This window comes from Enhydra lutris, unplaced genomic scaffold (genome assembly GCF_002288905.1).
Source record: "Enhydra lutris kenyoni isolate GAN:26980312 unplaced genomic scaffold, ASM228890v2 scaffoldscaffold22, whole genome shotgun sequence".
In the NCBI taxonomy this organism is placed as follows: Eukaryota; Metazoa; Chordata; class Mammalia; order Carnivora; family Mustelidae; genus Enhydra; species Enhydra lutris.
This window is the reverse complement of record NW_019154106.1, coordinates 41,252,240-41,276,657: the sequence shown is the minus strand read 5'-3', so window position 1 is coordinate 41,276,657 and position 24,418 is coordinate 41,252,240. Positions and strand designations below refer to the sequence as shown.

The following is a 24,418-nucleotide window of genomic DNA, read 5'->3' as shown; positions in this document are numbered from 1 at the left end:
AAAGTTGCAATTTCTGGTAAATGTTTTTTTTTTTTTTTTTTTTTTTTTTAAAACATTTTATTTAGGGGTGCCTGGGTGGCTCAGTGGGTTAAAGCCTCTCCCTTCAGCTCAGGTCATGATTCCAGGGTCCTGGGATCAAGCCCCACATTGGGCTCTCTGCTCAGCAGGGAGCCTGCTTCTTCCTCTCTCTCTGCCTGCCTCTCTGCCTGCTTGTAATCTCTGTCTATCAAATAAATAAATAAATTCTTAAAAAAAAAACATTTATTCATTTGACAGATCACAAGTAGGCAGAGCAGCAGGCAGAGAGAAGGGGGAAGCAGGCCCGATGCGGGGCTCAATCCCAGGACCCTGAGATCATGACCTGAGCCAAAGGCAGAGGCTTAACCCACTGAGCCGCCCAGGCGCCCCTCTAGTAAATGGTTTTAAATGGAAATCCAGTATGTCCGTAATGTGGAAAACATCTGAGTTAGCATGTAATTAGTAAAGCTCCTCAGGTTTGTATGTAACCACATTGTTTCTAATATTTAAAATTTAATACACTTCCCCTACTTCCTTTCACACACTAACACAAGACTGAGAATAGGATAAATGAGCCTGTTCGGATATTCTTGGGCCTCTTACACTTAAGAGCCCTAGTCAAGAAACCTGGACATGTGTACAAATGGTGTTTCTTTTGACACTTGAAAATCAGTGACCACTTACCTACGGGCTGGGTTGACCATCCTGTACCATAGGGTATCTAGAAGCAAGACATACTTGTTAAGTATAAAGTGGCTTTTGCTTAAAAAACAAAACAGCCTGTCTCTGGACTGGTACGATCATAGTGAAGTAGTTAAGTAGAAATAGGAGTATCGGGGTGCCTGGGTGGCTCAGTCAGTTGGACATCTGCCTTCAGCTCAGGTCAGGATCCTGGGGTCCTGGAATTGAGTCCCACTTTGGGCTCCCTGCCTAGCCAGGAGCCTGCTTCTCCCTCTACCCCTCACCCGACTTGTGCTCTCTCTCCCTCCATCTCTCTCAAATAAATAAACCTTTTAAAAAAGTGGGGGGGGGGAAATAGTGTGGGAGAGAGTGAGCATGAGCTCAGGTGGCAAAAAATTGAGGGATGATAACCTCATTTGATTGTTTCCAGCTCCTCTGAGCTGTCACTGAAGTCACAGTCTAAAACCAAAATACAAGGAAGGTGTTGATGTACTCTTCCTCCCAAGTTAAGTGGCCAAAAACTAAAGGAGAAGATGGGGGTGGGAAGGTGGCAGTACAAGCATTTATCTGTATTTATCTATATATGAAAGGAAGTAGGGGAGGTAACACAGTTGTTCAAACTGTCCATAAAAGAAGTTTATGGAACAACTTTCTGCTGGCTAGGTATTAGAGTTCTCTTAAAGGCTGTAATCTGGTTTTTGTTCCCTTTTGTCTAGACTATAATGTGACTGCAAACTCCAAGCTGGTTATTATCACAGCTGGGGCACGTCAGCAAGAGGGAGAAAGCCGTCTTAATTTGGTCCAGCGTAACGTGAACATCTTTAAATTCATCATTCCTAATGTCGTCAAATACAGCCCAAACTGCAAGTTGCTTGTTGTTTCCAATCCAGGTGAGACCTTTAATTGCACAAATAGATGAACTCGAGTAAAACTGATGGTATGTGTCATGTTCTTTATACGCACATTTATTGCTCATATTTTTCATTTTCCTCTTGTGAACGGATTTGCTTAAAATCATTAAGTTTAAAATAGTAAGGGGGATACAGTGCCCCTAAATGTAGTTAGAACTTAGAAATTAGTTACTTGCCCAAGAAGAGCTTAGGTAAGTTATGAATAAGATGTTGTTAATGCACAATTTATTTTCATTAAACTACACTTCTTGAGCTTAATGAATTTACTGTGTTACGAATAAAGGTTTAAAAATTTAACAAAAATGTTGGGTCATAAGCACTATCAAGAGTCCTACAGAGCCATGTATCTTGACTAGCTAAACATTATCTAATAATTTACCTAGTATCTTTGCCTAAATATTTTCTTCATAGTGGATATCTTGACCTATGTGGCTTGGAAGATAAGTGGCTTTCCCAAAAACCGTGTTATTGGAAGTGGTTGCAATCTCGACTCAGCCCGGTTCCGTTACCTAATGGGGGAAAGACTGGGAGTTCACCCATTAAGCTGTCATGGGTGGATCCTCGGGGAGCATGGAGACTCCAGTGGTAAGCATAACTTATTTTCTCTTTTTGTTTCCAAAAAATTATTTAAAATATTTACAGAAATTTCATTATTAAACCAGAGCTGAAATCAGATACCCATTCATTGGAGTAGGATGGTTTCTAGAAATCTGTCTTTTGGTATAATTGTATGTTAAGAAGGGTTAAGATTTTAACTTTGATGTAACATTTTATGGCATCCCTATGCCATGGATGGGGAATGAAATTTCTTTTACTCCTTACAGTGGACATATTAAAATAAGAGGATAGTTCTAAGGATGACCTCAGTCATTTGAAATCACAGCTGTGTCTAGACTTGACTTGAACTTTGTGGCTCAGATAAGGTCAGCCAATCCAAATGAAGGAGATGAAAAGTTTTATCAGGGGCGCCTGGGTGGCTCAGTGGGTTAAGCCTCTGCCTTCAGCTCAGGTCATGATCTCAGGGTCCTGGGATCGAGTCCCGCATCGGGCTCTCTGCTCGGCGGAGAACCCGCTTCCTCCTCTATCTCTCTCTCTGCCTGCCTCTCTGCCTACTTGTGATCTCTCTCTGTGAAATAAATAAATAAAAAAAAAAAAAAAAAAAAAGAAAAGTTTTATCAAAGCTAAGAGATGTTTTAATTTTGTGCAGGGTTCTCAGTTACTTATGCCAAGAAAATTCCCTTTATGATCTCATAGTGTCTTTATTTTTCAAATAACGGATTAAACATCGCAGTAGAGTAGGAAAACAAGTTAGGATATGGTGAAAATTCTTAGTTTTACATGAATCAATCAATCAAAGTTTAAGAGTAAGGGTGTTTGTAGTCTTGACCATCTACCAAAAGCAGGTAATCCTCCCCAGATAAGAAATGAGAATTAGAAAAAAGGGTCAAAATTACTAGTCTTGTTTCCAGAAACCAAGTTTGGCTCCCCATTGCTCAAAAGGCCAGTAGTCAAGAGGCAAGTTTTGACTGGAAGGGAATATGAGCTTTATTCAAGAGGCTGGCAACCTGGGGAAGAAGGCAGACCCTTGTCCAAAAGTCCAACTCTGAAGTTTCTTCCTGGCCCAGAGATTTTTTTTTTTAAGATTTTATTTATTGGGGCGCCTGGGTGTGTCAGTCATTAAGTGTCTGCCTTCAGCTCAGGTCATGATCCCAAGGTCCTGGGATTGAGCCCCATATTGGGCTCCCTGCTCAGCAGGAAGCCTGCTTCTCCCTTTTCCCACTCCCCCTGCTTGGGTTCCCTCTCTTGCTGTCTCTCTTTGTCAAATAAATTAATAAAATCTTTAGAAAAACAGAAGATTTCATTTACTTATTTGACAGAGAGATACAAAGAGAACACAAGAAGGCAGAGCAGCAAGCAGAGGGAGAGGAAGAAGGAGGCTTTCCACTGAGCTGGGAGCCCGATGTGGGGGGCGGGCTTGATCCCAGGACCCTGGGATCATGACCTGAGCTGAAGGCAGACACTCAACCCACTGAGCCACCCAGGTGCCCCTAGCCCAGAGACTTTTGAAGGAGTTTAATCAGTTAAGGGAACACAGTGGCCTGTGACATTTCTTGATTGCATGTAGATTTGATGATGCCAGTTAGAGTTAACTTCAGTGCTCAGAGATTGTGCAAGAAGTTCTAGTTCTTCTTGTGTGCAAGAAGGTCTGGTTCCTTAGTACCAAGGAATTGTGCAAAAGTACTCTGTTCTTTCTGTGAAGGAGGGCAAGGTTTACAGATACTCAAAGGGAGGTCAGTAAAATCATTCATGTAACCTTAAGAAAGGAAAACATTTTTCTGAAAGATGGCTGGGCTAATCAGAAAGGTGAGGCAGCTTCAAACAGACTTGCTGGCCTCTGTGGCCTGGGAACGTTTTGGTTCTGTATTCCCCCAGACCAGTAGTCTACAAATCTCAAAGAAAGTGACTTATTTCTGTTACAGATCAAGGGTTTTAAATCAACAAGCAAGGCGTATGTTGACTTAAAGCAGATTAGCCCGTAAGACTGGTTAGGGTGCTCTGTGGTCTGCTGGATGGCATGTGGAAGTAAATGTATTCTCTACTACTTCTTTCAGTGCCTGTATGGAGTGGAGTAAACATTGCTGGTGTCTCTCTGAAGAATCTGCACCCTGACTTAGGCACTGATGGAGATAAGGAACAGTGGAAAGAGGTTCACAAACAGGTGGTTGACAGGTAATAGATCGCATAATTCAGCAATACAGAAGATTAAAACTTCTATTTTTATTTTATTTTATTTTTTTAAAAGATTTATTTATTTGACAGAGAGCGAGAGAGAGAGATCACAAGTAGGCAGAGAGGCAGGCAGAGAGAACGAGGAAGGGAAGCAGGCTCCCTGCTGAGCAGAGAGCCCGATGTGGGACTTGATCCCAGGACCCTGAGATCATTACCCGAGCCGAAGGCAGAAGCTTTAACCTACTGAACCACCCAGGCACCCCTAAAACTTAGATTTTTATTTTAAAGTTTGAAAGTTTAATAGCATTTGAATACTTGTCGGAAAGCATTTTTCTAAGGACGCCTGGCTAGCTGGCTCAGTTGGTAGAGCATGTGACTCTTGATCTCAGGCTTGTGAGTTCGAGTTCTGCGTTGGGTATAGAGATTACTTAAAAATAAAAAAAAAATAAGATTTTTTCTGACGTTTTGTTAAAGAACATACTATAAAACAAGTAAAGAACTAAAAATGATTAATGCAATAGTCTTTGCTGTCTTTCTCTATAGTAGGATAAATCTTTTAGTGCTTAGAAGTTGTATTTCAGATTCAGCCTTTACTTCAATAGCATATATGGGTCATTCAGTTAGGAATAAGAATTTTTATTGATTTATTGATAAGAGTTTTACTTAAGTAATCTTTACACCCTATGTGGGACTTGAACTCCGAACAACCCCCACCCCCCCCCCCCGGAGATCAAGAGTCACATGCTACATGGACTGAGCTAGCCAGGTGCCGCAGAAATAAGAACTTTTATTTCTTTATTTTTTAAGAAAGATTGATTGATTTATTTGAGAGAGAGCATGTGTGTGCGTGCAGGGGAAGGGCAGAGGGGAGAGAATCTCAAGCAGACCTCCCCGCTGAGCATGGAGCTTCACATGGGGCCAGTCCCATGACCCAGAGATGATGATCTGAACCAAAAACAGAGTCAGATTCTCAACTGACTGAACCACTCAGGAGCCCCAAGAATTTTTAAATCCAATTTCCTATTACAGGCTTTATGACTAGAAATAGCAAACTTGTTTATTCAGATGATTATAAAGTTTCAGGCAATGTGTAGATTCATAATTGTACTAAAAATGTGAATATTGTATGAAATTGTGTAAATACGGAAGTTCTCAGCTTGGTCTTATTATTTACTTAATGTGTGTGTGTATATATAAAATATTTTAAAGATTTTTATCACTGAGAGAGCGCATGCATAAGCAGGGGGAGCAGCAGGCAGAGGGAGAAGCAGGCTCCCCACTGAGCAAGGAACCAGATACGGGACTCGATGCAGCAGCCTGGGATCATGACCTGGGCTGAAGGCAGATGCTTACCATCCCATTATTTACTTATTATAAACCACGTGTGGGCCTCTGTAGAACTGAGTAATGAATCAGGATTGATTTAGGCAAGGCCCTCTTATAAAAGTCTGTGAACCGGGGCACCTGGGTGGCTCAGTGGGTTAAAGCCTCTGCCTTTGGCTTTGGTGCTGATCCCAGGGTCCTGGGATCAAGCCCTGCGTCGGGCTCTCTGCTCTCGGTGGAGAGCCTGCTCCCCCCCGCTCCCCCCGCCTGCCTCTCTGCCTACTTGTGATCTCTTGTCTGTCAAATAAATAAATAAAATCTTTAAAAAAACAAAAACCTGTGAACCCACCACCCAACCCAAGGAACATAATAGCTGTCAACCAAGTGTAGCGTTTTGTTGGGTTAGAATCACTAGTCTGCTGGTATTTGAAGATGAGTTCTGAGCTCATCCTCCCACTCACCTTCAGTCCTACTGCCCATCCCTTGCTTGAAATAATCTTGAGTCAAACATGTAATCGAATCTTGGAGTTATTTTTTTTTAATTCAGTATTACATCTTAATCCTTTATTTTGTTGCATGTAGATATAGTTACTTGTTTTGACGGTTGTAATATTCCGTGGTGTTGAATATACATTGTACTTTTGAGAACATCCCTATATGTAATATCTTGGTATGCGTGCAGGCGTTACTGAGGTCTGTAATGTAACTTCATGGCATTATTTGCTGTAAAGCATGTGTTCAGTGAAAGCATTGTTCTTTATTTTCTCTTTACTGTACTTTTTCCTACCTTTCCCTGTCCTTCCCTACCCTACAGTGCCTATGAGGTGATCAAACTGAAAGGCTACACTTCCTGGGCCATTGGACTGTCTGTGGCAGATTTGGCAGAAAGTATAATGAAGAATCTTAGGCGGGTGCATCCAATTTCCACCATGATTAAGGTAGGTGTATGTAGTGATACATTGTATTTGAATGTGATTATTTTCTGGTTTTTAAAAAAGAGTCTTCTGTGAAAACAGACTGACTTAGTCATCAGTCTTTGATTTAAGTGACATAAATTTGATTTAAGTGACATAATAAATGCAGTCACAACTTTCTTTGGAGAGAAATCGTTGAGCTTTGGGATTAATGTTTAGTGGTACTATGTTCATATAGATAACTTGATAACTTACAATAAGTTGAGGTGAGTGGAAGACCATAAAAGAAAAAAAGCTTTTTCCTTTGAAGGAAAAAAGAAGTCACTCAAGGTAGAGTTGCCAACATGTTGTCATTAAAAATTTAACAGTAATATGGATAATGGCAATAATTTAGATTCTCTTCTAGAACAGAAATCTTGCTGGTATTTTGATGAGTTGCACTGTTCATAACATCCTAACTGAAAACGTGGACAGGAGTTCCTACTTCTCAAGTTGTATTAAATAAGCTTTATAATTGTAAAGAATGAAAGTCTTGGGAGATCCCAGAATGCGTGCTCAAAACATAAAATACTTTTCCTTTTGTCTTCAGGGTCTCTATGGAATAAAAGATGATGTCTTCCTTAGTGTTCCTTGCATCTTGGGACAGAATGGAATTTCAGATGTTGTGAAGGTGACTCTAACTTCTGAGGAGGAGGCCCGTTTGAAGAAGAGTGCAGACACACTCTGGGGGATCCAAAAGGAGCTGCAGTTTTAAAGTTTTCTAATGTACCACTTCACTGTCTAGACTACGACAGGGTTTTAGTTGGAGGTTGTGTACATCGTCCTTATTATCTCATCTGTTACTTAAATAATATCAAAATGGCCTAAGGAAAAAACATCAGTTTCCTAAAGTTCTAAATAGGAATGGTTCAGCAAACCCTGCAGCTATACCCTAATGCTGGATGATACTTGGCTTTGTAGTCCTAAATGGGTTCATCTCAGAGGCACCACTGCCAATATTGCATATGCAGCAGGTGCTCTTCCAACCAGATGCGTATTCCCTGTGTGTTCTAGGACTTCTGGTTCCTTCATCCAACACCCAACATGCCTAGTCCATCTTTCCCAGTCAGTCACATCCTGGGCTCCAACGTATAAATTCATTATTGCATGTATTGTGCATAACTGTTCCAAAGGATCTTTCTTTGTGTACCATGTATGTCAGAATATAGTGTACATTGCCATATAATGTAAAAAGACCATGCAACCAACGAAGTGTTGTACCAACTAAAATACCAAATAAAATTTGAACAGTGACTTTTTTTTGAACAGTGACTGTGTCTGTTTATTACAATAGGTAAAGCTGCTACTTACTCTTACATTATTGGGACCTATTAGGGTATTCTTAGGCAACACTGCAACGAATTTTTTTTTTTTTAAAGATTTTTATTCACCTGTCAGAGCAGAAGCGGGGGGAGAGGTAGGCTCCCCATTGAGCAAGGAGCCTGATGCAGGACTTCATCCCAGGACCCTGGGATTATGACCTGAGCCAAAGGTAGACACTTAACCAAGGGAGCCACCCAGTTGTTCCTGCAATGATTTTTTTTTTTTTTTAAGATTTTATTTATTTATTTGACAGACAGATCACAAGTAGGCAGAGAGGCAGGCAGAGAGAGAGGAGGGGAAGCAGGCTCCCTGCTGAGCAGAGCCCGATGCGGGGCTCGATCCCAGGATCCTGGGATCATGACCTGAGCCGAAGGCAGCGGCTTTAACCCACTGAGCCACCCAGGCGCCCCTGCAATGATTTTTTTATTTGAAAGGTTGTATTTATTTGACAGACATTGAGAGAGGGAACACAGAGGGAGAGGGAGATGAAGAAGCAGGCTTTCTGCTGAGCAGGGAGCCCGATGGGGGCTGCTGACATGAGCCAATGGCAGACACTAAGCAACTGAGCCACCCAGGTACACCTGCAATGATTTTTTTATGATGTATTATTTACTAATGATCAGACTTCAGTGTGACTTAATAAATCAAGCGTGTGGCTAGATTGATTATGTTGTTTTGGTACCATTTTCATTATCATTTTAATATACTAAGTTGCAAAGTATTAGGAGGTAACATAATAGTGCTAATCATAATTGGTACCCTACAGTTCTGTAGATGACATTATATACATGAATATAAAAATACCATTCGCCAACAACATAAGCAGTGGTACTTAGGTCACTATAGGGAAATGCAGATTTAAAAAAAAATTTTGTTTAAAGGTTTCATTTGTCAGAGAAAGCACAAGCAAGGGGAGCTGCAGGCAGAGGGAGAAGCAGTTTCACTACTAAGCCCGCTCACCGCCAGCTCCACCGTCCTGGTTCCGATATGGGACTGGATCTCAGGACCGCGGGATTATGACCTGAGCTGAAGGCAGAAGCTTAACCAAAGCCTCCCACACATCTTGGGAAACATTTTCAAGAACATTTGCTCTCCAGAGGCCAGTAACATAATGGCATTTAACAATTTCAAACCAAATAGTCCTGATGGTTGTCCACTCAAAAATTTTCTTAAGATTTTCCTCAAAATGTAGCTGCAACTATGACCCTTATCCAAGCCTGAATACTAAGAGAGGTTAGAACAACTTTACTGCCAGTACTTCTCCAGATCTTTGACCAGTTTACTTCCTGAGAATGAAGAGAAAGAATTAGGCTTTTTTCCAAGTGTGTCTCAAATGTAAAAGGACAAGACTGAACTATGTAGTCTTTTTAAAAGATTTATTTGAGAGAGGGAGGCGAGGAACAGAGAGGATCTTCAAGCAGACTCCGTGCCGAGTGTGGAACCAGACGCACAGCTAGATCTCAGGACCTATTAGATCATGACTTGAACCCCAACTGCGGAGCTCTGTCTCCACGACCTGAGACAAAACCAAGTTGGAGGCCTAACTGACTGAGGGAACCAGTCACCCCTGCAAATTATGTAGTCTTGACAAGGAGTATAATAGGATTTGCTTTTCTATAGGTTTTTTTTTTTTTTAAGCCTTAGGATATAATTTACACATAAAGTTCTCCTTTTATTTTTTAAAGATTGTATTTATTTGACAGACATGGAGAGAGGGAATACAAGCAGTGGGGGAGCGGGAGGGAGAAGCAGGCTTCCCCACTGAGCAGGGAGCTGGAAGCAGGGCTCAATCTTCCCCATGACTGAGCCACCCAGGCACCCCTAAAATTCACCTTTTATTTATTTATTTATTTTTTTAAAGATTTTATTTATTTGTCAGAGAGAGGGAGAGAGAGCGAGTGCAGGCAGACAGAATGGCAGGCAGAGGTAAAATTCACCTTTTAAAGTTTAATTCTGTGGATTTGCATAGTTGTACAACCTTCACCACTATCAAATCTTCAAACTTCTTAATTATTCCAACTAGAAACCTGTACTTATGCCTGGCCTCTAGTAAACTTGTTTTTTTAAAAAAATTATTTACATTTATTAATTTCATATCTGATACAATAAATTAGTACCAACATGACTGGAAATAATAATGATTTATTAACCTAATCTTTCATGAATTTTTTAGATTTACTCTTGTAAAGCTTCCTCACTTTCTGATACAAAAAGTCTTCCAAGATCACCTTGTATCTTCTTGCCCCAGGCAAGGAATAGGCCAGCTCTGCAAGAAGCCCTGATTCTTTTAAATGTAATATGATCTCATTTTATGCAGTAACTGGGAGGCTCAGTCAGTTAAGCATCTGTCTTCGGCTCAGGTCATGATCCCAGAGTCCTGGGATGGAGCCCTGCATCCAGCTCCCTGCTTGGCAGGTAGCCTACTTCTTCCTCTCCCCCTCCCCCTGCTTGTGTTCCCTCTCTTGCTGTGTCTCTCTGTCAAATAAATAAATAAAATATTTAAAATAAATAAATAAATAAATAAATAAATAAATATAATATGATCTCGTTTTAGTCTTAACCTTGGGAAGTGGATTAAATATGCCTTAGTGGGGGAAGCAAATGGAATGTTCAGAATATAGTTCTCCATTTTATATATATATATATATATATATGTCCATATATATGCATGTAGATGGATGAACATTTTTTCCACTAAAGCACATGTTGTCAAAGCATCAGGACTTCAAAGCCTTGTTCTTTCAGAATTCTTTACTGCATTCCTACTGCACTTTGGCAGTTGTTGGAATGTATACATCTTGGCCTTCCTGTATTTAGATTGCCACCAAGCAAAATGATTAAGTTAGCTTGGATTGTAGCTGTTATGCCCCAATAATGGGTCCATGATTAAAGGAGCGAGACTGATATAAAGCGAAGGTCAAGCAAAGTTTATTTCGCGCCAAGCATCAAGAATCTAACCCAACGTTCGGGGCCGCGCCTCTTACAAAAGAGAGCGACCCTTCTTTCTTTCACGGACTAGCTTTTTTTTTTTTTTTTTTATTATTTTTTTTTTTTTTTTTATATAGAGAGGGAAGCAAGAGCAAGCACAGGCAGGCAGAGTGGCAGGTAGAGGCAGAGGGAGAAGCAGTCTCCCTGCCAAGCAAGGAGCCCGATGTGGGACTCGATCCCAGCACGCTGGGATCATGACCTGAGCCGAAGGCAGCCGCTTAACCAACTGAGCCACCCAGGCATCCCCACGGACTAGCTTTTAAGGGCAAAGGCCATGTGGTTGGGCCTGGCCACACACAGGTGGCCAATGAGATTGTAACACACAGAGAAAGCTGCACAGTCATGCTAGGGGACTAATTGAATTACAATTTACCCTAGTAGACATTTGAACCAGCCTATCACCTTGGTCAGAATTGGCGCCCAAAATGTGCCCAAAGGGAGGGGCCCATACTCCTTGGTAGCTAGGGAGACAGTATGCATTCCCCTCCCCCATCGGATGTCTCCACCTGGCCTGACCCACCCTTGTATTTGAGCTTTGTTACCTGGAGCTGGTTTCGAGGACTTGTTTTTCAATAAATCCCCTGGGGGAAGGGGAGCAGGGATAGTTTAAGGGTTAAACAACGTTATTGTTTTAACCTTGATGAAGGCCTCTAGCTAAATAGGTCCTCAAAATTGCTACTTTAATTCAATCTCTATTTCAGCACTCCATTCTGAAGTTACAGAGCTCAATAATAATGTTTTAAATTCCTGCATATAAATGTGTAGACAAGGGTATGGTAAGTAGATTGAAAAGTACATTCCTCAAATTCAGGTTGGTCATTCCCAAGCCCACCCTTTACTTAAATCGTCGCTGGGGCTCAGGTCCCTCCAGCATGTCCTCTAAGAAAGAGGCAAGTTATCTGGAAGAACAGGAGGTGCTGGAAGGAGAGGTTTCCCCCACTGGGGCCTCGAGCCTGACCCTCATCAGCCTGTAGTCACGACGGTTTCCAAAAATTCAGCACTAAAATCAGTCCCAGGCTTAGGCTTGTTGAGGGAAATGAAACTATACTCCCCAAATCCCTGTTTCGCACGTTCTTAAAGATAGCCTAGAATTATTCACAGGTGCACCGAGGACGCAAAAGCACTCACTCCGACACCGCCCCCTCCCAGAACGAGGGGCCGCTAAATGTCTGCGAATGCGCCTGCGCCTGGGCTAGCGATGGGCGGGGCTTGCGTACTGACGAAAGAGTCATGCGTGAGAGCATTCTTGACGTTGGCAGTCGGTAGAGTAACCGTCGCAGGGCTTCGCACTTAAGTGCCGTTGGTGGCTTACTTTTGGTGTAAACTTTTTTTTTCTTTTTTCTTTTTAATCTTCCTTAAAGGCAGTGAGTTCTGTGATCTGGCTGTCTGTACTGAGTTGCGCCAAGCAAAGCACTTGTGAGTGTCTAGTACTGGGGTGAAAATGATAGCTTGAGGGCTGGGAGAAATAAAAAAGCTCATTGGTGACCCAACACCTAGGCAGACTGGTTCTCCTCTGCCTTTCCACACCCCTTTTTTCACTTTCCTGCCACACACGGCTCCAACATTCTGCAGACTCAGTAGGTAAGTCCCTAGATGTTTAGTGTGGTTAGTATGTTGATACCTATGAGCGTGATCAGTTTAGAGAATTTGATTCCACTGAAATTTCATTATCCCTATCAGGTTTTCAAAATGTCAACTATCAAGGAGAAGCTTATTGAGAGTCTAATTGAGGAAGATGAAGCCTCCCAGAGTAAGATCACCATTGTTGGAACTGGTGCTGTAGGCATGGCTTGTGCTATTTGTATCTTATTGAAGGTAAGTTAGAAGCCTATCCGGTGGCTGAAAATCAAGAGCTTTCAGGTCTTGTAGATGTTGATGAGTTCAGGGTTGTGGGGCTAATCTTCTGACAGCAAATATGTGTTCACTTATTTAATTTTGACCTAAGTTAAGAAACGTTTATTTGGAGTTTATCTTGAGTCTGGTATTGCTAGACTATTTAAACTGATTCATAGAAGACACATTGATGGCATTAATTTGTTAATATTCTGTTTAAATGATCCCATACCTTGCTTTCCTGGAAGAATAATGGGTGGAAGTCATACTTCCTAGAAGCTTATACTTAAAAAGAATTTTTTTAGGGGCACCTGGCTGGTTCAGTCAGAAGAGTATGGGACTCTTGATCTCAAAGTTGTGAGTTCAAAACCCACATGGGTATAGAGATTACTTAAAAACAAAAAAAACTTTAATTTTTTTGTTAAACTATAAGTATTACATGCTCATTATAAAACAAAAAGTACAAAAGTTGATAAAATAACAATGGAAGTCCTTTAATTTTCCTTTTTGTTTCTACAGCATCTTTTCATGTGGCTTTTGGCAATTTGTATATCTTCTTTGGAAAAGTCTCTGTTCAAATCCTTTGCCATATATATATTGTTGTTGTTGTTTTTTTTTTTTCTTACTGCCTCCTAAATACCTATGTATTTAGAGAGAGCACACATGTGGGAATGGGGAGAGGGAGGAGAGTGAGAGAATTTTTTTTCAATTTTAATTTTAATTTTAAAAGATTTTATTTAATTTATTTGAGAGAGAGAGAACACAAAAGAGAGAGAGCAAGCATGAATGGCAGGGAGGGGCAGATGAAGAGGGAGAAACAGATTCCCCACTGAGCAGGGAGCCCAATGTAAGGCTCAGTCCCAGGGCCCTGGGATCATGACCTGAACTGAAGGTAGAGGCTTAACCGACTGAGCCACCCAGGCACCCCTTTATTTATTTTTCTTTTTAAGATTTTATTTATTTATTTGACAGAGAAAGATCACAGGCAGAGAGGCAGGCAGAGAGAGAGAGAAGCAGGCTCCCTGCTGAGCAAAGAACCCGATATGGGGCTCGATCCCAGAACCCTGAGATCATGACCTGAGCCGAAGGCAGTGGCCCAACCCACTGAGCCACCCAGGCGCCCCACCCCTTTATTTTTTAAAAAAGACTTATTTATTTCAGGTACAGAGCGTGTGAGCGGGGGAGGGGTAGAGGGAGAGGGAGACAAATTTTCAAGGTGACTCCCTGCTGAGTGTGGAGCCTGTAATCAATTCCAGGACCCTGAGATCATGACCTGAACTGAAATCAAGAGTCTCCAGCTTAACCAGCTGAGCCACCCAGGTGCCCCAAGGATTTTTTTTTCCTAAATATTTTATTTATTTTTAGAGAGAGGGAGAGTGGATGGGGGTGGTGAAGGTGGGGAAGAACAAAAAGAGAGAGGGAGAGAGAATCTCAAGCAGACTCCATGCTGAGTGCAGAACCCAGTGCAGGGCTTGACCCCAAGATCTTGAGATCATGACCTGAGCTGAAATCAAGAGTGAGGCACTTAAACAACTGAACCACCCAGATACCCTTTGTCTGTTTTTAAATTGGGTTATTTGTTGTTGACTTGTAGGGGTTCTTTTTATAGTCTAGATATTAATCTCTTATCAAATTTGTGTATTTGAGTATTTTCTCCCATTCCATGGTTTTCTTTTCACTCTGCTGTTTCTTTTTGTTGTGCTGTTGTTGTTTTTGATTCACAGACATTTTTAATGTTAATGTAACTCAGTTTATTTTTTAAGAGAGCAAGTGAGCAATTGGGAGGTGATGCCCTGGAGGGTCTGAGAGTGAGAGAGAGAGAGCGAGAAACAGGCTCCATGCCTATTGCAGACCCTGACATGGGTTTCAGTCTCATGACCGTGAGATCATGACCTGAGCTGAAATCAAGAGTTAGATGCTTAACCAGCTGAGCCACCCAGGTGCCCCTCAATTTATCTATTTTTATTTTTGTTTTATATGTTTTGGTGTCATATCCAAAAATCACTGTCAAGTCCAATGTCATGAATCTTTTATATTTTCTCCCAAGAGTTTCATACAGTTTTAGGTCTTACATTTAGATATTTGATCTATTTCTAATTATTTACATGATGTAAGGTATAAGTCTAACTTCATTCTTTTGCTTGTAAATATCCACTTACCCCAGTATGATTTGTTGAAAAGACTCTCCCTTCCCCCATTGAATGGCCTTGGCATTCCTGTCAAAAATCATTTGATCATAGGGCACCTGGGCGGCTCAGTCAGTTAAGCGTGCAGCTCTACCTGCAGCTCAGGTCTACCTGCAGCTTAGGTCATGATCCCTGGGTGCTGGGATCAAGTCCCATATGGGGCTCCTTACTCAGCAGGGAACCTGCTTTTCCCTCACCTTCTGTCTGCACCTCCCCTTGCTTGTGTTCTCTCTCTCTGTTGAGTAAATAAATAAAGTCTTAAGAAAAAAAAAGTAGAGTCCAAAAGATTTTAAAAATATCATTTGCCATAAATGTGAGAGTTTATTTCTGGGCTCTCTATTCCATTGATTTATATGTCTTTATGACAATACCATGCTATTTTGATGTAGCTTTGTAATAAGTTTTGAATTCAGGAAGCATTAGACTTCCAAATTTATTCTTTTTCAAGATTGTTTTGCCATTTAGAGTCCCTTAAGATCCTTTAGAATGGATTTTGTTCTGTTCCTTTAAAAAATGTCACTGGGGGGCGCCTGGGTGGCTCAGTGGGTTAAGCCGCTGCCTTCAGCTCAAGTCATGATCCCAGGTCCTGGGTTAGAGCCCCGCGTCGGGCTTTCTGCTCAGCAGGGAGCCTGCTTCTTCCTCTCTCTCTGCCTGCCTCTCTGCCTACTTGTGATTTCTCTCTGTCAAATAAATAAATAAAATCTTTAAAAAAAAATGTCACTGGGATTCTATAGGGGTTTGTATTAATCTGTAGATGGTTTTGAGTATGTTGACATCTTAACAATATTAGGTGTTCTAATCTAGGATCATGTGATGTCTTTCCACTTATTTGCATCTTCTTTAATTTGTTTCAGCAATGTTTGTAGTTTTCAGTGTACAGCCTTTTGCTTCTCAGGACACCTGGGTAGCTCAGTCAGTTAGGTGTCTGCCTTTGGTTCAGGTTATGATCTCAGGGTCCTGGGATTGAGCTGCGCGTTGGGCTCCCTGCTCACCAGGGAGTGTGCTTCTCCCTCTCCCTCTGCCCCTCTGCTCATGCTCTCCCTCACTGTCTCTCTCTCAAACAAATAAAATCTAAAACAAAAAATAAACAAACAAAAAACCACAAACCCTTTGCTTTTTAAAATGTTTTCAGGGGCGCCTAGGTGGCTCAGTGGGTTAAAGCCTCTGCCTTCAGCTCAGGTCATGATCCCAGGGTCCTGGGATCAAGCCCTGAATTGGACTCTTTGCTCAACAGGGAGCCTGCTTCCCCCTCTCTGTCTGCTTGCCTCTCTGCCTACTTGTGATATCTCTCTATGAAATAAATAAATAAAATCTTTAAAAAATGTTTTCAAAGATATTATTTAATCTTCATGACAACCTTGGGAGATAGGTACTGTTATCATCTCCATTTATAAACGAGAATACTGAAACATAGATATTAAGTAATTTTGCCCATGGTCAAGTGGCTAATATAGGTGAATGGGCTAGAATTCAAACCTTGGCAATGTGGACACAGGTCCTTTTGTGTTCTTAAAAACTTTACTGGATTATTTAGATAATTAAAAAAAAACTGGCAGAGGAAGGTGAAAGGCCAGTTAAATTCCAAAACTCAAGAAAAGCCGAGGAATTGGAAGTACCGACTGCCTCACAGAGTTGAGGTAAGGGATGGGACAAACATAGGAGAATTGGTTCAAAGTTTATATGTTCAGAAGAAAACCACCAGATTCTCTTCTGCACCTTACTCAAACAAGCAACCACCTCTCACATATCAGCAGACAAGGGGAAGGAGTATATTCTTTGGAGAAATTGAATCAGGTTCTTCACTCAAGACAGTAAAGACAGGCATCTTCCTGAAAGCAGTAGGATTAGTTGAAGGCACATTGAAGCAGGAACCCTGTGACTTCCACTGGGTTTCTAGAAAGCAGATTGTCAAAGATGGAATATAGAAAAGAGATGAAATTAGAGAACCAGTCAGGAGGTCCCATTACTCATTGATATTTCAGTAAGAAAAAAGAAAGGGAAGAAAATTATTCAAGAAATAAAAGAAAAAGTCTAAAACTAAAATGAGTTTGCAGATATAAAGAATTTATTGGGAAAAAAAAGAATTTATTGAATGGGGCAGCTGGCTGGCTCAGTGATCTTGGGGTTGTGAGTTTGAGTCCCACATTGAGTGTGGAGATTACTTAAAAATAACATCTTTAAAAAAAAACTTTTATTTATTTGACAGAGAGTGAGAGCACAAGCAGGGGGAACAGCAGAGGGGGAGGGAGAAACAGACCCCCCACTGAGCAGGGATCCTGATGCAGAACTCATCCCAGAAACCGGAGATCATGACCTGAGCCGAAGGCAGATGCTTAACCATCTGAGCCACCCAGGCACCCCTTAAAAATAAAATCTTAAAAAAAAATTGATTGAGTGCTCAACACAATGAATCAAAGGCATATTATCATGAAATTTATATATATTACATATTGGTGTACAATATCAAAGGCATATTATCGTGAAATTTCGGAACTCCACTTGTGAGGGTAAATACGCAGTTCACATTGATGTGCATTGTGGGATAAATGGAAAGTGATGAAAGATATTAAAATATGCATATTTATATAGTTTATTGACTTCAAGGAATATACAGGGTGTAAATGAGTACTATAACACCTGCATATATGACTGAATGGCAGACTTTAAAGCATAGCAGTATGTCCTACTTCCTTCTGCTGTACAGAGTAATGTGGTCCTAGCAGTTTTCCTTAGATTGATTTTAATTCTCTTACTTATCTCTTATTTTACTATTCTCTTACCTTACCATGGTTATTCTAGGACTCCCTGGAATGATCATAACTATTCTCTCTCTCTTTATTTTTAATTTGAGAGAGAGTGGGGTAGAGGAGGCAGAAGGAGAGGGACAGAGGGCTTAAGCAGACTCCATTCTGTACATGGAGCCGAACACTGGGCATGATCCCATGACCCTGAGATGACAACCTGAGCCCAAACCAGAGACTTAACTGACTGTGCCACCTAGGTACCCCACTCATAACTATTCTTAAAAGATTCTGACAGGCTAAACAAACCCAAACTCTCTATTTGGAATTCTATTCGAGAGATGACTCACATAGATATTGTTAGTTCTTAAAAAAAAAACAAAAATGAACCTTTAGGAATTATTTGAGTTCTGTCTTTGGCAATCAAGACAAACAGACCTGGGAAGATTCCCTTGAAAAGAGAATTGTCTGGTAACTTGTTAAGAAGAGATATAATTCAAATTGGAAACATAATTTAAAAGCAGGCTGTGTTGGTTATTATTGTTACTCAGCTCCAAACCCAGTTTTCTGTATTCGGTGATGCTGGTGCTGGATCTTTGCATAATCTTTTTCTCCTTTACCAGTTAGCATCTTGTTAGGTTCTGCCAATAGACAGGAGTGGAGGAGTGGAGGAGCAGAGCAGGAGTGGGGAAATGACCTCCGTCCTGTTTGCTTGTTGTTTTGGTTATTTTCATCTCAGCTGCAGCCCTTTCCTCAGTGGTAACAGTTGGTTCTAGCTTCCAATTTCTTTTGGAGCTCCTAGCCTCATTTTGCCCATTCAGTGGTATCAGGTTTTGATAGCCAGGTAGCCAGGTTTTACTTCTTCCAGAGGTCTGAGCCTGGCTCCATGAAGCCCTCCTTTAGTCTCTCTCTTTGTTCCCTCAGTCTTGGGGTAGTAGATTCAAACTATGATTTCTATCTCTGGGTTACCTCAAATGTTCCCTTTTTGTCCTTTCAGCCCTCCAACAGCTGTCTACCAATTCCCTATATTAAATACCTCCTGTTGAAATGCTTAGAGTGGGGGCGCCTGGGTGGCTCAGTGGGTTAAGCCGCTGCCTTCGGCTCAGTCAGGTCATGATCTCAGGGTCCTGGGATCGAGTCCCGCATCGGGTTCTCTGCTCAGCGGGGAGCCTGCTTCCCTCTCTCTCTCTCTGCCTGCCTCTCTGTCTACTTGTGATCTCTCTCTGTCAAATAAATAAATAAAATCTTAAAAAAAAAAAAAAGAAATGCTTAGAGTGGTTTCTGTTTTCCTGTACAGATCCAAATACATAGACTAATATAAAAATGGATCTATAAACATTATCTGGTTTTCTTATCAATTAGCTTAGAAGTGATATGTGATCCTTCTGGGTGAAACTCCTTATCTTCCTTATGTTCCTGATATATAACACATAATTTAGTACATTTTAGAAGCTACAGTTTTCCAGAAAGTTCAGATGGCATCTGATCTGAGAAAAAAGGGTAGCAAATAGGGACTTTGATCCCTTTCCCTTACTCCTCATCTTTAGAATCTGGCCACTGGAATATGAGGGAAAACTCTCCTTCTATGTAGTTCTGTATTCTGTTTCATTTGGTAAACTCAATTCAAATCAGGGTAAGCAAAAAAGAGACTATACAGATTTTCCTGGACTTATGATGAGGTTACATCTCAATAAACTCATCATGAGTTCAGAATGTATTTAATACACCTATTCCACCTGTCATATCTTAGCCTAGCCTGCCTTAAGCATGATCAGAACAATTACATTACATTATTGTGGATGTAACTACACTCTAAGCTAATGTAATTAGCTAATTAATGTAATGTAATAATGTAATATAATGTAATATTATAATAATAATGTAAGCTAAATAATGTTATAAGCTAATTACATTAGCTTAGAGTTGGGCAAAACCATAAAATACAAAGCTTATTTTATAATCAGTTGTTGAATATCTTGTGAAATGTATTGGTTCTGAAAGTGAAAAACAGAATAATTGTTAAGTGTATCCATTGTTTACCTCATGATTGTGTGGCTGACTGGGAGCTATGGTCTGGTTGTATGCCCATCTACCCCTGGGTTGGAGATCCAATGTTAAATGTACTGTGCATGAAATGGGTTCCCACAGGTGGCCACCTTTTTATTTTAGTCATAAGGATGCATACTAAAAACTTCAGGCAATTCAGAAATTAGGCATAAAGGTTAAATGTAATAAAATCCTTTGAAGGAACTTAATAGCTCTTCATCATTCTTAAACTATTATCTGAAGTGGAAAAAAAGCCACTTATAAAAAAATTACCAATTAGTTTTGAAGGCAAAGCAATTAGTAATTTTTGCTACATTCTGTTGCTTACTTTGACTTCTTTCTGGTCACTCTAGGCACACTCACACACTCACTTTTATAGCATTTTTTTCTATTGAAATATAACTGTACTTCGATTATAAAGTAGCCACACACGAATTTTTCTTTTTATTTTTTAAATACTGAAGTAAGAACATTCTTCAGAATATGTTATTCAAAACTTTCATGTATTTTAGGATTTGGCCGATGAACTCGCCCTTGTTGATGTCACAGTGGACAAATTGAAGGGAGAAATGATGGATCTTCAGCATGGCAGTCTTTTCTTTAATACTTCAAAGATTACCTCTGGAAAAGGTTAATTTTAATTTAAAGAGTTCTTTTCAGAGTTTTAAGAAAGAGTAATGAATTTTACCAAACTGGTCTCCATAAATATAAAATTAAAAATACAACCACTCTCATTAGGACATACAGTTTAAAAGGTTAATTTTTTATTTTTAAATCATTTTAAAAATGATTTTATTCATTTATTTGTGAGCAAGCACAAGCAGGGGGATAATAGGGGCGCCTGGGTGGCTCAGTTGGTTAAGCTTCTGACTTTGGCTCAGGTCATAATCTCAAGGTCCTGGGATCAAGCCCCACATTGGGTTCCCCACTCAGTGGGGAGTCTGCTTCTCCATTTTCCTCTGCCCCTCCCCCTGCTCATGTTCTCTTGAGTAAATAAAATCTTTTAAAAAAGAAACAATCATTAAAAAATTAATTATGAAATGCTTGACATATAAAAAGAGTTTAAGTATAACAAACATCAATGTATCCAACACCCAGGAAAAAAAATAAAACATTACTGATTTAGTTGATATGTTCTGTGTTACATCTATTCATGTCTCAATCCTGAATATACTGGTTATCTTTATCATGCATTTCTTTTACACTTGTATTTTAGTGACTTACCTCATATTATATGATTAATAGATATAATCGGCATAAATACATTTGGATATAAGCATGATTAATTCTTTTTTTTATTACCAAATAATGTATTATTTACCCCAGGGGTACAGGTCTGTGAATCATCAGTCTTACACATTTCACAGCTCTCACCATAGCACATATCCTCCCCAGTGCCCATCACCCAGCCACTGTATCCCTACCCCCCCCCCCGAGCAACCCTCAATTTGTTTTGTGAGATTATGAGTCTCTATGGTTTGTCTCCCTCCTGATCCCATCTTGTTTCATTTTTTTCCCTCCCTACCCCCATGACTCCCCACTCTGCCTCAATTTCCTCATATCAGAGGGATCATATGATAATTGTCTTTCTCTGATCGACATACTTCACTTAGCATAATACCCTCTAGTTCCATCCACATCATTGGAAATGGCAAGATTTCGGGTTTTTTTATGGCTGCATAGTATTCCAGTGTGTGTGTGTGTGTGTGTGTGTGTGTGTGTATGTATACCACATCTTCATCCATTCATCTGTTTATGGACATCTGGGCTCTTTCAATAGTTTGGCTACTGTGGACATTGCTGCTATAAACATGCAGGTGCATGTGCCCCTTCAGATCACTACATTTGTATCTTTAGGGTAAATACCCAGTAGTGCGATTGCTGGGTCATAGGGTAGCTCTATTTTCAACTTTTTGAGGACACATCATACTGTTTTACAGAGTGGCTGCACCAGTTTGCATTCCCCACCCTCATCGGTCTCCCTGCTCAGCGGGGAGTCTGCTTCTCCTCCTCCCTCTGACCCTCCCCCTGCTTGTGCTCTCTCTGCTTCTCTCTCTTTAAAAAAAAAAGGGAAGAAAAAGTACACAGACCTTCCCTATGAAAGTCTACTAATTGGGAGTATTCAGTTGCCTTAGATATCAGTATGTTTTATATCAGTTAATTTACTGAATCAGTTCAGTGGAGTCAGGTTAAAAGAGCTCCTACTGTATTAAAATACTTAAAAAAATCATTCAGCATTTACCTTCTGGTAATATGGCAGGATAAACACCTGGATCAGTCTTTTTGCTGTAAATTACAAAACTCCTGCATAAAATATAAAAGAAAGATGTTCTCAATCCTTAAAGAATTCATTTAGAATTGATAGGCTCTTAATAAAGACATTTTCAGAATAGGCATTGAGTGAAGTCAGGAAACTAGAGAGTTAAGCAGAGCATTGTAGCTAGTTTTTACTAGCTAGCATTAGTCAGACTTTTCGAACTTCAATTTTGGTTTCCACTGCCTCACAGGATTTAGGAGACTGGAGACAGGGCTTAATTTGGGGAGTTCTATAGGAGTTAACTTCATAAAGCTGGAACTCCAATGGGGTTAATAAACTGTATTTTGTAAAGGGTCAGATATGTTAGGCTTTGTGGGATCTATAGCCTCTGTCAAAACTACTCAACTCTGCTCTTGTTCTAAAGCAGTGATCAACTGTATGTAAAATGGGTGTGGCTATGTTCTAGTGAGATTTTATTTACTAAACCAGGCGATGGGCCAGATGTGGCTTGCTGGCCCTCATTTGGCAATTCCTTAATATAAGGATGATCTTGAAGTAATTCGTTTCTCCCTATCTCTGGGGACTGACAGTAAAATCAAGTGTCTCAGCTGCTTGAGTAAAGGAAGGAAATGGTGGCCAAGATTGTAGATACCAGCTGGCCCTTATTTGAACTCCAAAAAAAATCTCAAGCAGTCTTAAGACTTAAGATAATCTTGGGGCACCTGGCTGGCTTAATTGGTTAAGTGTCTGAATCTTGGTTTCCGCTCAGGTCAGGAATTCACGGGTCAGTGGGTCAAGTGGCTCCGAGTTCAGTGGGGAGGCTGCTTGAAGGTTTTCTCCCTCTGCCCTTTCCCCCACTTTCTCTTCCTCCCTCAAATAAATAAATACATCTTTTTTTTTTTAAGATTTTTGTTTATTTATTTGACAGACGGAGATCACAAGTAGGCAGAGAGAGAGAGGAGGATGCAGGCTCCCCGCCGAGCGATGCGGGGCTCAATCCCAGGACCCTGAGACCACGACCGGAGCCAAAGGCAGAGGCCCCAACCCACTGAGCCACCCAGGCGCCCCTAAATACATCTTCTTAAAAAAAAAAAAAGATTTTATTTATTTATTTGACAGACAGTGATCACAAGTAGGCAGAGAGGCAGGCAGAGAGAGAGGAGGGGAAGCCGGCTCCCTGCTGAGCAGAGAGCCCGATGTGGAGCTCCATCCCCATGACCCTGGGATCATGACACAAGCCGAAGGCAGAGGCTTGAACCCACTGAGCCACCCAGGCACCCCCAATAAATACATCTTTAAAAAAAAGACTTAAGGTAGTCTCTAGAAGAAACCCACTTTATTTCAGGGCTCAAAGAAGTTCCACAAATAATATTCCAAAAAAAATGAACATCTCACAGTAGGACTAATTAAATCTACCAAGAAAATGCATGAGCAAGAACCAGCAGAGAAAACAGAAAAGGCTACCATAGATTTCAGATGTTGAAATTATGAAACACAAATTAGAAATTAACTATAATTATTCCACATAAAGAAATGAAGGACCAACTTGAAAATATCAGTATAAGACAGGAAGACCTATATTTTTAAAATAGCCAAATATAAGGGTGCCTGGGTGTCTTGGTCAGTTAAGTGTCCAACCCTTGATTTCAGCTCGGGTCATGATCTCAGGGTCATGGAATTGAGACCTGTGCTGGGCTCTGTGCTCAGTGCAGAATCTGCTTGAGATTCTCTCTCTGCCTCTCCCCCCAACTCTCTCCTTCTCTCTCAAATAAATAAGTAAATAAATAAAATCTTTAAAAAGAAAAGTAAAATAGTCAAATATAACTTCTAAATATGAAATAGAATGAAATAAAAAAATTAATGGATTTAATAATAGAGCAGACACACTGAAGAGGGAAATGATGAATCTAAGGCAATTACAAAGAAGACAGCAAGAGGGGCACCTGGGTGGCTCAGTGGGTTAAAGCCTCTGCCTTCGGCTCAGGTCATGATCCCAGGGTCCTGGGATCAAGCCCAGCATCGGGCTCTCTGCTCAGCAGGGAGCCTGCTTCCCCTCCTCTCTCTCTTTCTCTTTGCCTGCCTCTCTGCCTACTTGTGATCTCTGTCTGTCAAATAAATAAATAAATAAAATCTTAAAAAACAAAAGACAGCAAGAAGTAGAAAATAGGACAGGCTAAGAATCATGGAGGATAAAGTGATAATATGTCATGTACATCTAATTAGAAAAGTGAATGGGGAAGACAAAATATTGGAAGATTTATAATTGAGCATTTTTGAGAACTAATGAAAAATAACACACATACTCAAGTCAAATAATCTCAAGGATAAATACAAAATCCTATCTAACACATTTTTGTGACATTAGAGAACACTAAAGGCAAAGAGAAAAAAAATGTCACTAGACAAATTACAGAAAAAGGAAAGAATA

General features: G+C 40.5%; 2 protein-coding genes across 6 annotated transcripts in view; both read left to right on the top strand.

Moving 5' to 3' along the window:
• Positions 1 to 7,882, top strand: part of LOC111149522 (L-lactate dehydrogenase A chain) — a 12,963-nt gene extending 5,081 nt beyond the window's left edge. For both annotated transcript variants that reach the window (XM_022506619.1, XM_022506618.1), the window contains exons 4-8: positions 1,416 to 1,589; positions 2,022 to 2,195; positions 4,223 to 4,340; positions 6,478 to 6,601; positions 7,167 to 7,882. In XM_022506619.1, the coding sequence (XP_022362327.1) occupies positions 1,416 to 1,589; positions 2,022 to 2,195; positions 4,223 to 4,340; positions 6,478 to 6,601; positions 7,167 to 7,331 (755 nt within the window). In that variant the 3' untranslated portion in view covers positions 7,332 to 7,882. The remainder of the gene's footprint in view (positions 1 to 1,415; positions 1,590 to 2,021; positions 2,196 to 4,222; positions 4,341 to 6,477; positions 6,602 to 7,166) is intronic.
• A 4,370-nt stretch (positions 7,883 to 12,252) lies between these two features.
• LOC111149579 (lactate dehydrogenase C) overlaps positions 12,253 to 24,418 on the top strand; it is a 38,359-nt gene continuing 26,193 nt past the window's right edge. For 3 of the 4 annotated variants that reach the window (XM_022506697.1, XM_022506698.1, XM_022506699.1), the window contains exons 1-2: positions 12,617 to 12,742; positions 20,246 to 20,363. In XM_022506697.1, the coding sequence (XP_022362405.1) occupies positions 12,617 to 12,742; positions 20,246 to 20,363 (244 nt within the window). Of the gene's footprint in view, positions 12,344 to 12,607; positions 12,743 to 20,245; positions 20,364 to 24,418 lie in introns of those variants that run through there. The other variant, XM_022506696.1, reaches the window with a different exon arrangement.